The sequence below is a fragment of the Perca fluviatilis genome, chromosome 5 (genome assembly GCF_010015445.1).
Source record: "Perca fluviatilis chromosome 5, GENO_Pfluv_1.0, whole genome shotgun sequence".
Lineage (NCBI taxonomy): Eukaryota > Metazoa > Chordata > Actinopteri > Perciformes > Percidae > Perca > Perca fluviatilis.
The window spans coordinates 21,414,701-21,429,684 of record NC_053116.1 but is presented as its reverse complement, the minus strand read 5'-3'; the positions used below and the strand labels follow the sequence as shown (position 1 = coordinate 21,429,684).

The following is a 14,984-nucleotide window of genomic DNA, read 5'->3' as shown; positions in this document are numbered from 1 at the left end:
CTGCCAAAACATGGCGCAAAGTTGACATAGGTTCAGTAACAAATAATAAAGTATCATCGGCATAGAGAGAAATTTTGTGATTTTGTTGTGTGCCTGTGGTCACTCCCTTTATCATAGGATTAATTCTGATCATCTCAGCAAACGGTTCTAAAGCAATAACAAATAATAATGGGGAGAGAGGGCAGCCTTGCCTGGTACCTCTTTCTAAGTGCACTGGGGGAGATTCCACATTATTAGTACAGACAGTTGCATTTGGAGTGTCATATAATGCTTTAATCCATTCAATGAAATTGTAGCCTAATTTAAATGTATCTAGTACTAAAAAAGAAAATCCCATACTAAGTGGTCAAACGCCTTCTCAGCATCGAGAGATATTAATAATGAAGGTAGTTTTTAGGTAGAAGTTTTTTCCTAGTTCAAATAATGTATGATGTTAAACAGTCGTCTAGTATAATCAGATGAGTGACAGCCTTTAATGAATCCAGTTTGATCTAAATTTATAAATTTTGGGAAAATTAATTCTAATCTCTTCGATAACAGTTTTGTAATAATTTTATAGTCACAATTAAGCAAACTTATAGGCCTATATGAGGCACAACTTTGAGGGTCTTTACCTTCTTTCAATATGACAGAGATTCTAGCTGTTTTCATAGAAACAGGAATAATGTTATGGCTAGAGAAGTAGTTATCATTAACATAAAAACTAATTTAAGTTGTGGCCAGAAAGTTTTATAAAATTCTCCAGAAAAACCATCCGGCCTGTAGATTTATTTGCTGGTAATGATTTAATTACAGAAAACACCTCTTCCAGGGATTGAAATATTTCTGAGTTATATAAACCACTATAAAAATCAAAAAAATGTTTATTAATTTCTAATGGCTCGTATGTTACTTCATTTTCAGTTTTAATGGCCATTATAGTTCTCTTAACTTGTTCCTTTTTCAAATAATGTGCCAATAGTTTACATGGTCTATTCCCAAATTCATGCATTTTTTGTTTCAAATACATACTTTTTTGTTTAATATAGTTTGAGTGGTCTGAGTTGAAATTTGCTCTGGCTATAACTAATTTGTTCCAATTTTCTTCAGATTGGTCTTGCTTATGTAACGCTTCTCTAAATAATAATTCTTCCTTTAAACCATCAGTAATTAATTTTATTTATTTATTTTTATAAGAGGAGTAGGATATAATGTGTCCTCTCAAAGTAGCTTTTGCTGCATCCTAAAGTATAGATGGGGCTATTTCAGATGATAAATTATAAATATTAAAGTCTTCAATCCACGCTCTCATTTTCTTACAGAATATCTCATCTTCTAATAACAGATTATTAAATCTCCACATTTTAGTTGTATAAGATTCATTTAGAGTGATTTGCAAGGAGACCATTGCATGGTCCGATATAGAAATTTCATGTATTTCACAGGATGAAACAAGCTTCATACATTTTTTAGGAAGAAAAAAATAATCGAAACAAGAGTAAGAGTTATGTCTATTGGAGAAGAAAGTATAATCCCTTTTTGTAGGGTTACTTTCTCTCCAAGCATCTATTTATCGCAACATTTTTGCTGATTTAGGGTTAGAACCTCCAGAGTGTGAAGATTTATCCAAATATGAAAGAATTAAATTGTAATCTCCTCGCATCAAACCAAATGTTGTGCATTGTGTATTCAAAAGAGAGACCATATCAGAGATGAATGTAGGTGTATCTATATTAGGAGCATATATATTAAGTTTGCCCCAAATTTTCCCATTCACCAAAATATATCTTCCCTCTATATCAGAAATCTGATCAATTAATTCAAAGGGTATGTGTTTATGAATTTAAACAGCCACTCCTCGACTATTTGTTTTAAAGGATGAAAAGAAAATTTGTCTTTCCGTAATTTAAGATGCTCTTCAGGTGAAAGGTGAGTTTCTTGCAATAAGGCTATTCCCACTTTCTCTTTTTTGAGAGCTGTAAGTATTCTTTTCCTTTTGATAGAATGTCCTATACCTTTAACATTCCATGTAATTAATTTAACTGATTTATCCATAGTAGTCCTTTAAAGAAAAAAAAAAGAAAGAAAATAGTCTTGCAACCCCTCAGGCTAACATGACAGGTAGGATTTATAAAATTAAAATTCAACAAAAAAATAAATAAAACTACATTCAACACATATAAAACACACACACTCACACACATATAGGCTAACCAAAAAATTCCATCTGCACCACCCCATGCTGGGTGGTATCTTCTGGTGAACGTTGTTTTGTCTAAGAATTAGGGTCAATGTAACCACGTTTGTTTAGGCTACCTACCCTAAGCAGCTTGTGGCGTGACCCCCTCCCCCTTTCATACCAGTTCCTACAATAACCACACAATCTCTTTCAGGCATATCCTAAATAAGCTTTTCGCTGAGTAGCCGAGGAGGACTATAATCAACTTTTAATCTTTTAACACAAACAATAATGTTCCCAATAAGCTGGTTACTTAAACACTTCAATAAGCACCTTATGCCTCCTCGTTTGTTTTGTCTCTTGTCTCTCTTGTTCTTCTCTTCAAAGAAGAAATACAAACAAAGAAAATAAACAAAAATAAAGATCAAGGACTAGTTAGTTAACATTCTTAACTAACTATATGTTTTCTAGTCCTACCTCCAATGTAAGTTCATTGATCAGCGTGATTTCTTGTCATCAGCTTTGTATAATACTTTTTCTTCCAGATCTTTTATTGCTGTAGCTGGAGTTGGGAAGATTGTTATAGTCCCATCATCATTTAAGACTTTTAGTTTAGCAGGAAACAGACTGTGTTTTGATGTCCTGGGCTTTTAGCTGTACTCTAATAGGCTTGTAGAGGGATCTTTGTTGTCTGACCTTGAAGGTAAAATCATGATTGAAGTAAATCTGTGTGTCTTTTACCATTACTTCCTTCTTTGCCCAGGACGTGTCTTTTAATACTGTTATTGAGGAAGGCGACAATAATCGGCCGAACAGAGTTTTTACGTTCATGATAAGTGCGATGGGCACGAATGATGTTCAATTCACCCGGCACTCCAAGTTCTTTTCCAATCAGCTGATCGAGAAATGCCATGATGTCGCTCCCTTCACTCTTTTCGGCTACATTGTAAATGCACAAATTATTTTGTCTCAATTTATTCTCCAAGTAATCCATCTGTTCAGCAAGTTCATCAATTTGAGACTTCACCCATTTCGTAGTGTTTTGGTTGTCGGCCTCAGCGTCATCCAAGTCGCTCAACCGAGCTTCCAGCTGATCAACATGCGTTGTTGTCACGTCCAGCTTTTGGTTCAAATCAGCTGTTTGTTGCATAATCGTTCTAATGTCGCGTTCAGTCTCTTGACGAAAATCTTTCAGTTCTTTGAACTCATTGCTTAAGAATTTTAATGCTGCTTGCGTCCCCAGAAATTTGTTTGTTTGGAACACGGATCATTTCTAACTAATTATAGGCCTTCTACACATAGGAAACATTTGCTATTAATGCAGGTAGCACTAATTATGTATAATCTGATCAAAATGTAAGTCATCTGACACAGTACACATCTTCTAGCCTAGAAATTTAGACGCACCCTAGCGGCAGCAAATGTAATTTGCAGCCAGGGTCAGTCTAGCAACTCTCCATTGGCTTGCGACTTGAAAAAAACACTGCGACTCTGGAAGACTTAGAGTTAAACACTGAAGTCATTCATAAAAAAATTAAGATGTGTTCGAGAGTTTTGCCGACCAGATACGGTAAAGTTTAATCTATCAACTAGCGTTGCTCTGGTTGGCTATGAGTGCAGTATATCCCACCCCTCGGATTGAGCCCTGCCAATGGTGAGTTCCCAGACCCAACATCTTGATGTGGGTCTGGCTTGTCAGGCTACACATCTTCTGCATTACAGAAGAAATGTGAGTTGTCACATCGCTCCCAAACATTGAAAATCATCGTATCATTGTGGGTGGAGATTTTAATCTGGTCCAGGACTCTATACTGGACAAATCGTCGAAAAACCGTACTCCTTAACTAAATCAGCCAAAACTCTGCATGCCTTTGCCAAACGACTTGGACTCACTGATCCATGGAGGCACACGTCTCCCACGGCCAAATCATTCTCTTTTTTTTCTCATGTGCTCCACACCTACACTCATATAGACTTCTTTCTTATAGACCAGGGGTCGGCAACCTTAGGCATGCGTGCCACCATGGGCACATGGGACCTTAACCAATGGCACGCTGGCAATATGTGTGCAAGAGAGTTATTGATGCGTTGAAATCATGGTTGAAATGCTGAAGCACTCTCTCATCCGCATGCCAAATTACAACGTTCACAGTTGCGCAACGCCGCGACCTGTTATTTACGGTAGTTTGATTGACTCATATCTCTGACTGGGAACAATACAAAGAGTATTACCATCGGCCGCTGGGGCAGATGAACTAACGCTAGTCTTGTTACTGTAAGTAGGCTACATTAAAACCTTCGTGAGTTAAAAGCCAATACTTATCAATGCACTCACCTGTGTAGACCGGCATCAACATGTAGAAAGCTGCTCTGTCTGCTCAGTCCACTCTTGTCCACCACGCTTTTTTACGCAAACACAGCTCTACTCTGCAAATAGCGAATCTTTTACAAAACAAGCTAAAAGAAAAGCTGTCGGTTTGTAGTCTGTTTATCTTAGTTTGCAGGGAATCTTGAAATTTTGACAAATTCTTATAAACTTAAGCTAGCTGAAGAAACCATCCTCTCCGCTGGAGCGGTAAATATGGATGCATTATAAGACCAAAACAAATACTTGTGGCTAGGCTACTTAACATGCACGTGAATGACACAAACGTTATGTTCATGTTCTTCATTCTTGATAATGATGCTGATTGTGTTATTATTATTTTGCCACAGAATCGTTTCATTGAAAATGAGGCATACAGGACCTGCTTATCAGTCCATTCATCATTAAAGCTGGGCTTTTCCACAACTTTTCGCTTCAGGCTCTTTGACAGTAATATTTTTGTCAGCCCATTTTCCACCAATCAGGATGCTGCATACTAAAACCATGTTTCCATAATCATAATAATAATATACAATAATGTTATCAAATGTTGCAATGGAATAAAATTACAGATTCCCTGGATATTACATTTTGATGTGATGTCATAATTAAACTTAATGTTGACATGGCACACTAAACAAGAAATTTTGAAAAGGGTTCAAAAAGGTTGCCGACCCCTGTTCTAGACGATAGGCTGCTCTCCAAGATTAAATCCAGCGACTACCACAGTATCGTAATATCTGATCAAGCAGCAACCTCCCTTGAGCTCTACTTTCACGCTTACTCTAACCCCTTCAAGCAGTGGAGGTTTAACTCCTACCCTCTCAAATCACTCTATTTTTTGAGCTTAATGATCTGCCGTACACAAACAGAGGCGTACTATGGGAGGCTTCTTAAACTTATATCAGAGGACAGCTTATCTCCTTTGTTTCTAATTTAAAAAGAGTCGAAATGTCCCGAACGGCAGACTTACTACAGAAAATTAAGGACATCAATGACAAACATGCGGCCGGCCCAGACCCTACCCTTTAGAGAGAACGTCTTAGGCTGCAAACAGACTTTGACCTCTTGTCTACGAATAAATCCAAGCTTCGTCTGCTCAAATCTAGACAGCGCTTTTTTGAGTCAGGGGATAAAGCTGGGAAGCTTCTGGCTCATCAGGCCAGAGCCAAGGCAACCTCACTGTTAATTCCTGCCATCAGAGTTGACTCCGGCAAGATCCACACTGAGCCTGTCAACATTAACGAAATATTTGCCAAATTCTATGATGAACTGTATACCTCTGACTGCCCTCCCGTTGCAGATGACATGCTTAATGATATAACCTTCCCCCAAATAGATGGGTGGTCTTATAACCACCGCTGAGGCTCTAGGAGCCATTAACTTGCTACAGAGCGGTAAATCCCCAGGGAAGGATGGCTTCACTGTAGAGTATTACAAAACATTTTCCACTCTCCTCGCACCAGTCCTGAAAGAAGTGTACAATGAGGCATTTCAACATCGTTGCCTGCCGGACACTCTGTTGAAGGCCACTATCTCCCTAATTCTTAAGAATGGGAAAGACCCCCTGCTCTGCGGCAGCTATAGACCAATCTCACTCCTCAATGTGGACCTCAAAATTCTCTCAAAGGTTCATGCACTCCGTCTTCAATGGGTGATGCCCTCTATTATCTCGCTGGATCAGACAGGGTTCAGTACTATGACTACGACAGTCTTCCCACAACACTAGACGCCTACTTAACATCATTCACTCGTCGAGTAATGATACCCCGGAAATTGTGGTGTCTCTCGATGCCGAAAAGGCCTTCAACAAGTGGGGGTACCTATATGAGGCAATGGACAAGTTTGGCCTGGGCAACAATTTTATCTTTTGGGTCAGATTATTATATTCATTCCTGATGGCCTCAGTTCAAACTAACGACACGTTGTCTCCCCTTTTCTCACTCCGGAGAGGCACCAGGCAGCGCTGCCACTCCTGTTCGCTATCGCGATAGAACCTCTGGCCGTTTGGCTTCGCTCGGAGGAAGGTTTCAAAGGCATCACACGGTCTGGCACAACTCATAAAGTTTCATTGTATACGGATGACTTGCTCCTGTACATCTCTAACCCAATCTCCTCGCTCCCTGTGATTTTAAACATTCTGGAACGGTTCGGTCCGTATTCCGGCTGCAAGCTCAACTATCAGAAAAGCGAGCTCCTACCGATAAATTCTCTGGCTATGCGCTTCCCACACTCTTTATCATCATTTAAATGGGCGGAGGACGGATTGCGCTACTTGGGGGTTTTCATTACAAAGGCTGTATCAGACATGTTCAGCAAGAACTTCTTACCTCTGGTCAAAAAAAATTATAAGCGATTTTGACCGCTGGTCGGTCTTACTGCTCTCCCTTGTGGGACGGATAAATTTGATTAAGATTGTTGTCCTTCCCAAATTTCTTTATGTTTTCCAGCACATCCTGGTACTTATCGTTACATCTTTTTTTCGACAAGCTGGACAGGGCGATATCTAAATTTATAAGATAGGCGATACTACAGTCTCCGAAGGCTGAGGTGGGCCTGGCGCTCCCTGACTTCAGACGATACCTCTGCCTTCAACAGCTATGGGCACACGCCCGATTGTATCCCTCACGCTCAAGATCTGGAGTCAGGTTAGGAAACACTTTGGCTTACAGAGCCCTTCCGTCTTTTCCCCACTGCTTAAAAACCTTCAAGTTCCGACCTGGCATTCAGGGCCTGGCACAGTAATGATATTGTCAGTGTCAAAGACCTATACAAGGATGGCATATTTGCATCCTTCACAGAGCTCTCCTTTATGATTTGCCTAAGTCACACCTCTTTTGCTTTTTTTCAGATTAGGGACTTTGTCAAGAAGACATTCCCCCACTTTCCAATCCGCCCCACCGAAACCCTGACTGATTCCCTCCTGGCGATAGATCCCGACCGAAAGAAATGTGTTTCTGCATTGTACGTTGTATCTATTATGCTCGACCTCCGCGAACCCTTGTGCTTTGACAAAAGCAGCATAGAAGGGCGATCCGAACATGACTATTACGGACCAACAATGGGACCTTGTTCTGGCTATGGTTCACTCATCCTCGATATGTGCTCGCCATGGCATAATCCAATGCAAGGTCCTTCATAAAGTCCACTAAACAAACGCAAAATTGTCTAAAATATACTCCACTGTCCGGGACGCCTGTAACAGGTGTAACCGTCTCCTGCCAACCATACTCATATGTTCTGGTCTTGCCCTAAATTAACAATTTTTTGGATGAGCATTTTTGATACCATGAGTAGAGCCTACGAGCACATTATCCCCCTTTTTGGCATTTCCCTTGACACTAACCTCCCAGTTGCACTGAGGCGGGCCCTGGCGTTTACATCTCTGCTAGCCTGGAGACTAATCTTGCTCAACTGGAAGCTTTCTGGCCCCCCCTACACACGACCGTTGGATTAAAGAGGTGCACGACAATTTGAAGTTTGAGAAGTTTGAGAAGCTTAGATTATCTCGGCATCCCTAGAGACATGGAACCCTTTCCTAGAACTCGTTGACTCCCTCAGCTTATTTCCTGACTTGGAGGACTGAGCTCCTTCTGGACTGCTGCATTTGACGCCAGCTGCCTTTATCTTTTGGATGTTGTGTGTTCTTACTGGTGTGTGTTTGTCAGTGTGCATGGGTCTGTGTTGTTTGTCCCCATTTGGGACCTGTACTGGGTTGGTTGGGTAGGGGACCTGAGGGGAAGTGACATGTCAGTTCCACTATGCTGTATTCACTTTGTTCACTGTGTTGTATCACTTTTGTGTTAAAATTCAAATAAAAAAAGTTCAGAAAAAAGAAATGTGAGTTGTTATATGATGTTATAATCATGTAAATAAACACAATTACACTATCCACCTGTGTGAGGTAATGCTGTCTAATGTCTGGCCCTAACAACACAATATGATGCAGCTTCAAGTTGATCTCTGCCCATTTAAGGTCACACACACAGTTCAGTCCCAGGGTTCTCTGGGATCCTTGGATGAAACACTCTACCAGCCTCACACAAAACCAGATATGTACAAGGGCGTGCAAATTCTACACCCCACATCTACTCATGAATTTGGTGAATGATGTCATTTAGATATCACTTTTCATCAGTAGACAGAAAAAGTGGCTAACAACTTTTTGGTGACTAAAGACACTAACAGAATCTTGTTGTGATCTTTAGTCTTTCAAATCCATTCATGATTCTATCTGTAGAGAAAATGTCATACTGTAAAAAACACTATTCTTGTGCATTGACTATGAAGAATTTGTGGTACAGAGAGTATTATGTAAGCATTCCTCATATTATGTTGCCATAAATGTTCATCATTATTTCTGTATGTCTAACAAAATATAATGTTTCTTATAAATAACACAACTGGCATAACCTTTTCTACACTAATAGTAAGCATGTGTTGTGTGCAAATGAGCACATTCAAAGTTAAATAGAGACGTGGATGGTTTACATGAGCAATGTGCATATGCAGTTGTGGGTCAAATATACCACTATTTATTTTGACTGGTTCTGTGCATTTTCCTGTTGATGTGGCTTCATGCATTTTACCTTGAAGAAGACAACATTGTAAGACACAGAGTTTGGACGCACAAGGCCATCCATCACTGATCGGTGTTACGAAACAGACACTGTAGACACACATTGTCTGGGAAGAGTGAGAGTATGAACTATATGGCTGATGAGATTTGAGAGAAATATGTTCAACAGCTCTATGTATTTGAAGGGGAAGCCAGGTTTAAAATACCACTGCTGAAGACATTGCTTCGAGGAAAAATAAAAGGAGATATATGGGGGATTGGAGAACAAAAGGAAGAGGAGAGGGAAGACAAAGAGAAGATGATCAGAGGGAAAGAGAAAGCCGAACTGTAGTAAGATACTGTAGTAAGAAGAGAAAAGAAAGCTGGATTGAGAAATTGGAAAAAATGGATCTGAATTTGTGGAGCTTGGCCCTGTCCTGTGATTCCTGGGAAGCCACTAGCAGGCATGTTGTGTCTAACATATAACAGATGGCCCTTATGGCCCTGTGGACCACGTGTTTAAAGAAAACAGGGGCCTCTCCACTTTTCCCTTTTCTTCAACTGACACAGCAAGGGATGGAAACAACACTGTGACCTCTGCCAGTCAAACCATAGCATATGTAATCACATGTCTCACATGTTCTACATTTTTGAAGATTGACTCTGTCACAGGCATACAAGTTAATTTAGGCTGTACAGAAATTCCACCTCAATTACCCTTTTAATGTTTATTATTTAGTTATTTTCAAAGATGTCTAAAATAAAATAGTTCATTTAGACAATAAAAACTTGAGCCATCATTTTTCATTATGGGAATTCGTAATGGTTCGATTATACGGAGAGATATAAACGGAAATACTTCTGGTCCAGCCATACTCTGCTACAACAACGTCTGTATCTTGTTGTTGTGGTTCAGATGTTTTTCCGCCTTGTGTTTTATTGATTTTCCATCCAATTTCCCATCCGGAGGAAATTGGGCTATGCAAAAACAATTGAGCAAAGTAGCTTGTCTGGGACTGGAATAAACACAATCTCCCTTTTGGTCATCCTCCTTCCACATGGCTCCAAATAATGCATTTACTTTACCTTCTTTACTTTTTTTGCTTTTGTGAGTGCTGAGCTGGGCACTAAAACAATATTTAGCAGTATTAATCTCAACAACACACCCTGTCCGAGTAAGACCATTACAGATAAGCATCGCTGTCAGCTTCCTCTGGCCTCACATACACCCTTTCTGTACGCCATGTTCTCTTCTGCACAACAGTTAGTGGTCCAGCCACATGGTATTCGCCACCAAACCCCCCGTATATACACACACACTCCCTCTAACCCAAACCCAGCTACAAAGATCCTTTTGTTCCGTTCAACTCAAGGAAAATGGCAATGCACGCAACCCTTTCAAAGCTAAATCAGAATCAGTGTAACCAACAGTGTTGGGGCAGAAGGGAAAGGGGAGTTCAGCTGAACATGTTTTCTTGCCCCATCTGGAAAGTGTTGCATGTAGATACACACAAGGACTCTTTCTCTCTCAAACGTACTTATGTATGGTACATTACAGCAAAGCAATTTGCTCCTAATAAGAGGATACAGAGGGTGGAGTTTAATAAGAGTAAACTACCAACACTCAGGTGATTCCAATCTGATATTTTCCCTGAAGTTATTACTGCTAATGACCACCATCAGATATGGCAGATGGGCCTGTTTATATCCTGAATTCACATATGGCTCACATGCAAAAGCAGGCTGAGCTGAAACTGAAGGCCTGGGCAGCAGCTCACGTGGCAAGTACACACTTATAGATTCATGTTTATTCATGTCATAAATCTTGAATCAAGAAGTCATCACTGCATATACGTCAACAGCAGCAGAGAATGCAGGAAGGAGTTTTTCATGAATGTGAATGTGAGTGCTGAGCAGGCTGTTTCAGACCACACTGCACAGAAATCTGAGATGTTTTACACAAAGAATCAAAGCTGAGGCTGGAAGTTTGTGTTTGAGTGAGTCTCTAAGCTCTGACTGGTTTGGTGAGGGACAATGTTTGGACCAGCATTGCGGGTCTGGGGTTCAAAAAATGATCTGTCACGCTCAGTGCAGCTCTTTCAGGTCTTACCTGTTCTTTCTCTCCGCTCTGGGTTTTCTGTTGTAGTGGCCTGCTGCTCCCACTCCCACTGGCCCTGAACAGGCCCCTTCTCCTCCTCGCTTGATGGGGGGTCCGCCTCACCCCCCTCTGAGAGCTACACACAGAGATGCCTTTGTCAGCGGTGGAGCCCTGCTCTCAAGGAGGAAGTGATGGTAAGATTGTACACATAACCACAACATATTTTACCAGTGGCTGTGTTTTTCCACTATTCCCTGCATCTTTTTCATCCTTTTCTCCATTATGCACTGAGCAAGAATGCAATAGAAATCATTGAGGTCCAACTTCTGCCACATAGCTTAGATAAGAACTGCTTCTCAGACAGCCCTTTCAATCTATTTAAAAACCTAGCAGCACCAGAGTAGAGGTTAACAGAGGCAGTTGTCAGTACTCTGCGGGGATGGAGGGAGATTACAATCACAGTTATGTTTTTTTTTACCACTTTCCAGGGAGGAAATTATTTATCAAGATAAACAAAGAGAAAGCAAAGTTTTAAAGGGAAACCCATTTGGATCTTTTGGTACACTCTGACATCCATATGTTTGAATTTCTAGATGTTCAATACAGTAGTAGTTCAATCAAGTTCATTAAATGCAATTTGTGCATGAATTTTAAGTCACACTCCATATTGGTTTTGAAGATTTGCATTTGAAGAGGAGGGTAATAGTGATTATGTTTTTATTTAAGAATGTAAATCGACCAACCAACTAAACTAGAAAACACATACTTCAGGAAACCAGATCACCTGTAATGCAGACCCTTTTCTGTTTTAATGGCAGATAAAGGAAAGGAAAGAAGAAAGAAAATGTAATATAATGGGTTGCAGTGGGGCGACCTGCATGAGTTTGTTTATGGTCAGATGGTTTAATCACCACTACTCTGCTTCCTGTTTCTCTCAAACATCCAAGATTCCTCCCAAGCACTGAACAGAGACAAGCAATCCTTCCATCCCTCTCTCTCTCTCTCTCTCTCTCTCTCTCTCTCTCTCTCTCTCGCTCTCTGCTTGACCATTTTAGGTTTATGACCAAGTTATAGAGATGACACAAAATAAACTTGGTATGCATCATGCAGTGCAAGCCCTTCAAAATAGCTCCATATGTGCTGTGTGTTGAGTTTGTGCCATTATGCTTTCATTTAAACAGCTAGTAAATACACAAACAGATCTACAACTTACCAACTGTTGATTGGGCATGGCCACAGAAGTAAGCACATCAGCCATGGCTCCCAACATCTGGTCAGTGCGTCCCTGATTCTTCTGTAGAGCCTTCATTCTTCCCAAACGGCAAACAAAAACTCTCCTCAAATTATTCTCATCTGCTGTTGTGACCTTCTCTCTCTCTCTCTCTCTCTCTCTCTCTCTCTCTCTCTCTCTCTCTCTCTCTCTCTCTCTCTCTCGCTCTCACTCTTGTGCCCCTGCTTTCTGCTCCTTTAGCGCGTCTCACGGCACATTGTGCCACAGTTTGGAGCCGAGCCACCGCAACCTGACTTGTCTAGCCTGACACACAGGAAACCTTATGCACATGAATAATTGATCCTGGAAGAAGGGGGCATGTTTCTGTCTGGACAGGAGCCTCAGAGCTTGTCCTTCCTTGTCCCTCTGTCACCTCCCCCAATTCAGACACAGGTGAGCTGGCACAAGGCGTCTCTAACTCTGGCTTAGTCCAGTGAAAATTTCCACCTTGTGCTCTCAACATAAGCTTCTTCCGGAAACTTAGATAGAAGATTTTCTTGGGCCTTCTTGAGCAGAGTCAACTGTCCTCATCTTTGTCTAAATGAGGAGTCTAGACAGTGTGGAAGTAGTTCTCTGTGAGGTTGGTCTTCTCCTGTCCAGCTGAAACGGTGAGCCATGACTTCAAGACTGAGCACATCACCCTCCTTGGAATCCTCCTTTCTTTTTCTTCATTGGCTATAGAGGATCACCACCCCCCTTCCCAAAACCTCTCCTCCTTCCATCATTCTTGCTCTTTTTTTCATTTTTTTACTCCTTGTCTACACTACCTGTATTTGTTTCCCAATCTTAAACTATCTCGGCCTTTTCTATATATCTTTCTTCTGGTCTTTCTTTGAAATATCCTGGCACCCTACACTCTCTCTTCATCTTTGCCCAAGCCTCAGGCAGTGACACATGGATTGTGTGAACTCTTGAGCAGCGGGGCAGCCCCAAATAAGGTATGAATACACAGCCCATGAAGTTCTACTTCAACTACTAAACTATTTAAAAGACTGTCACTGATTGTGCACGTGTACACACACACATATCTTACACAACTTCTTTAACTGCTTAAGTAATGACTAGTCAAACCAGTAGTGTTTGTTTGTGGCTACTTGAAATATTATTTGCCATTAAAAGTTGATGGCTTACCACATTGTTTATTAACAGTTTGACCCTGCATGTGCAGTGCATGTATCATGGAAACACACACACACACACACACATATACACCATACATCGTTCATGTTTTACAGCCAAGCTGAACATTCAGGCAACACAATTGTTGATCACCTGTCATTAAGAATAATCGGTAATAATATAAACAGGTCACCGTACAATAACTTACCCCTAATGATCATCCTAATGTCAATTTCGATTGCACCATTCAAGTTATTTAAAAGTTTCACTGCAGAATTTAATAAAGTGTTCCTCCAAGAAAAACAGATAAATCACACTTCATGCACTGATAATTTCAGGTTTTGACCTATTTATTATGAGGCACAGTAATTGTGTGGAAAGAAATCACAAATATTAGACAAGTAGGAGTATGTAACTTGGCAATTTATATTATTGAGCTGCACACTGTGACCTCACAGTTATAAACAATAACAAAAAGAAGATGAAGAAGAGGAGGAGGCAAGAGAAGAAGAGTCTATGTTCTTAGGCAGAACGGTGCTTTGAGCTAAATGTCCACCATCTTAGTTGAGTGTTAGCACGCTAAGTAAAGCTGAGGCTGATTGGAGTGTCATTAGCATTGAATGTATTTGGACATTAACCACATTTTTGAACAAATTACAATGTTGACGAGATGATAACGCTAGATGAAAAGTCAGGGATCACCAAATACATTAAAATTCTTCCTGAGAAGAACATGAATATACAGTACACGCCAAAAGTTTGGACACACCTTCTCATTCAATGTGTTTTCTTTAGTTTCATGACTATTTACATTGTAGATTCTCACTGAAGGCATCAAAACTATGAATGAACACATATGGAATTATGTACTTAACAAAAAAGTGTGAAATAACTAAAAACATGTCTTATATTTTAGATTCCTCAAAGTAGCCACCCTTTGCTTTTTTGATATTGCTGCAAACCCTTGGTGTTCTCTCAATGAGCTTCATGAGGTAGTCACCTGAAATGGTTTTCACTTCACAGGTGTGCCTTGTCAGGGTTAATTTGTAGAATGTTTTCCCTTATTAATGGGGTTGGGACCATCAGTTGTGTTGTGCAGAAGTCAGGTTGATACACAGCCGACAGCCCTATTGGACAACTGTTAGAATTCATATTATGGCAAGAACCAATCAGCTAAGTAAAGAGAAACGAGTGGCCATCATTACTTTAACAAATGAAGGTCAGTCAGTCCGGAAAATTGCGAAAACTTTGAATTTGTCCCCAAGTGCAGTCGCAAAAACCATCAAGCGCTACAACGAAACTGGCTGACATGAGGACCGCCCCAGGAAAGGAAGACTTAGGGGCCATCCACACAGAAACGTTTTTTTGTGCAAACGCACGTTTTGCATCGTTTGGGCCGACCGTCCAGACGAATCC

At 40.5% G+C, this 14,984-nt stretch overlaps 1 protein-coding gene across 2 annotated transcripts in view; it reads right to left on the bottom strand.

The window, feature by feature from the left end:
* Positions 1–12,549, bottom strand: part of arhgef25a (Rho guanine nucleotide exchange factor (GEF) 25a) — a 56,239-nt gene extending 43,690 nt beyond the window's left edge. For both annotated transcript variants that reach the window (XM_039801028.1, XM_039801029.1), the window contains exons 1-2: positions 12,393–12,549; positions 11,192–11,315 (exon numbers count right to left, since the gene is read on the bottom strand). In XM_039801028.1, the coding sequence (XP_039656962.1) occupies positions 11,192–11,315; positions 12,393–12,488 (220 nt within the window). In that variant the 5' untranslated portion in view covers positions 12,489–12,549. The remainder of the gene's footprint in view (positions 1–11,191; positions 11,316–12,392) is intronic.
* Positions 12,550–14,984: the final 2,435 nt, after the last annotated feature.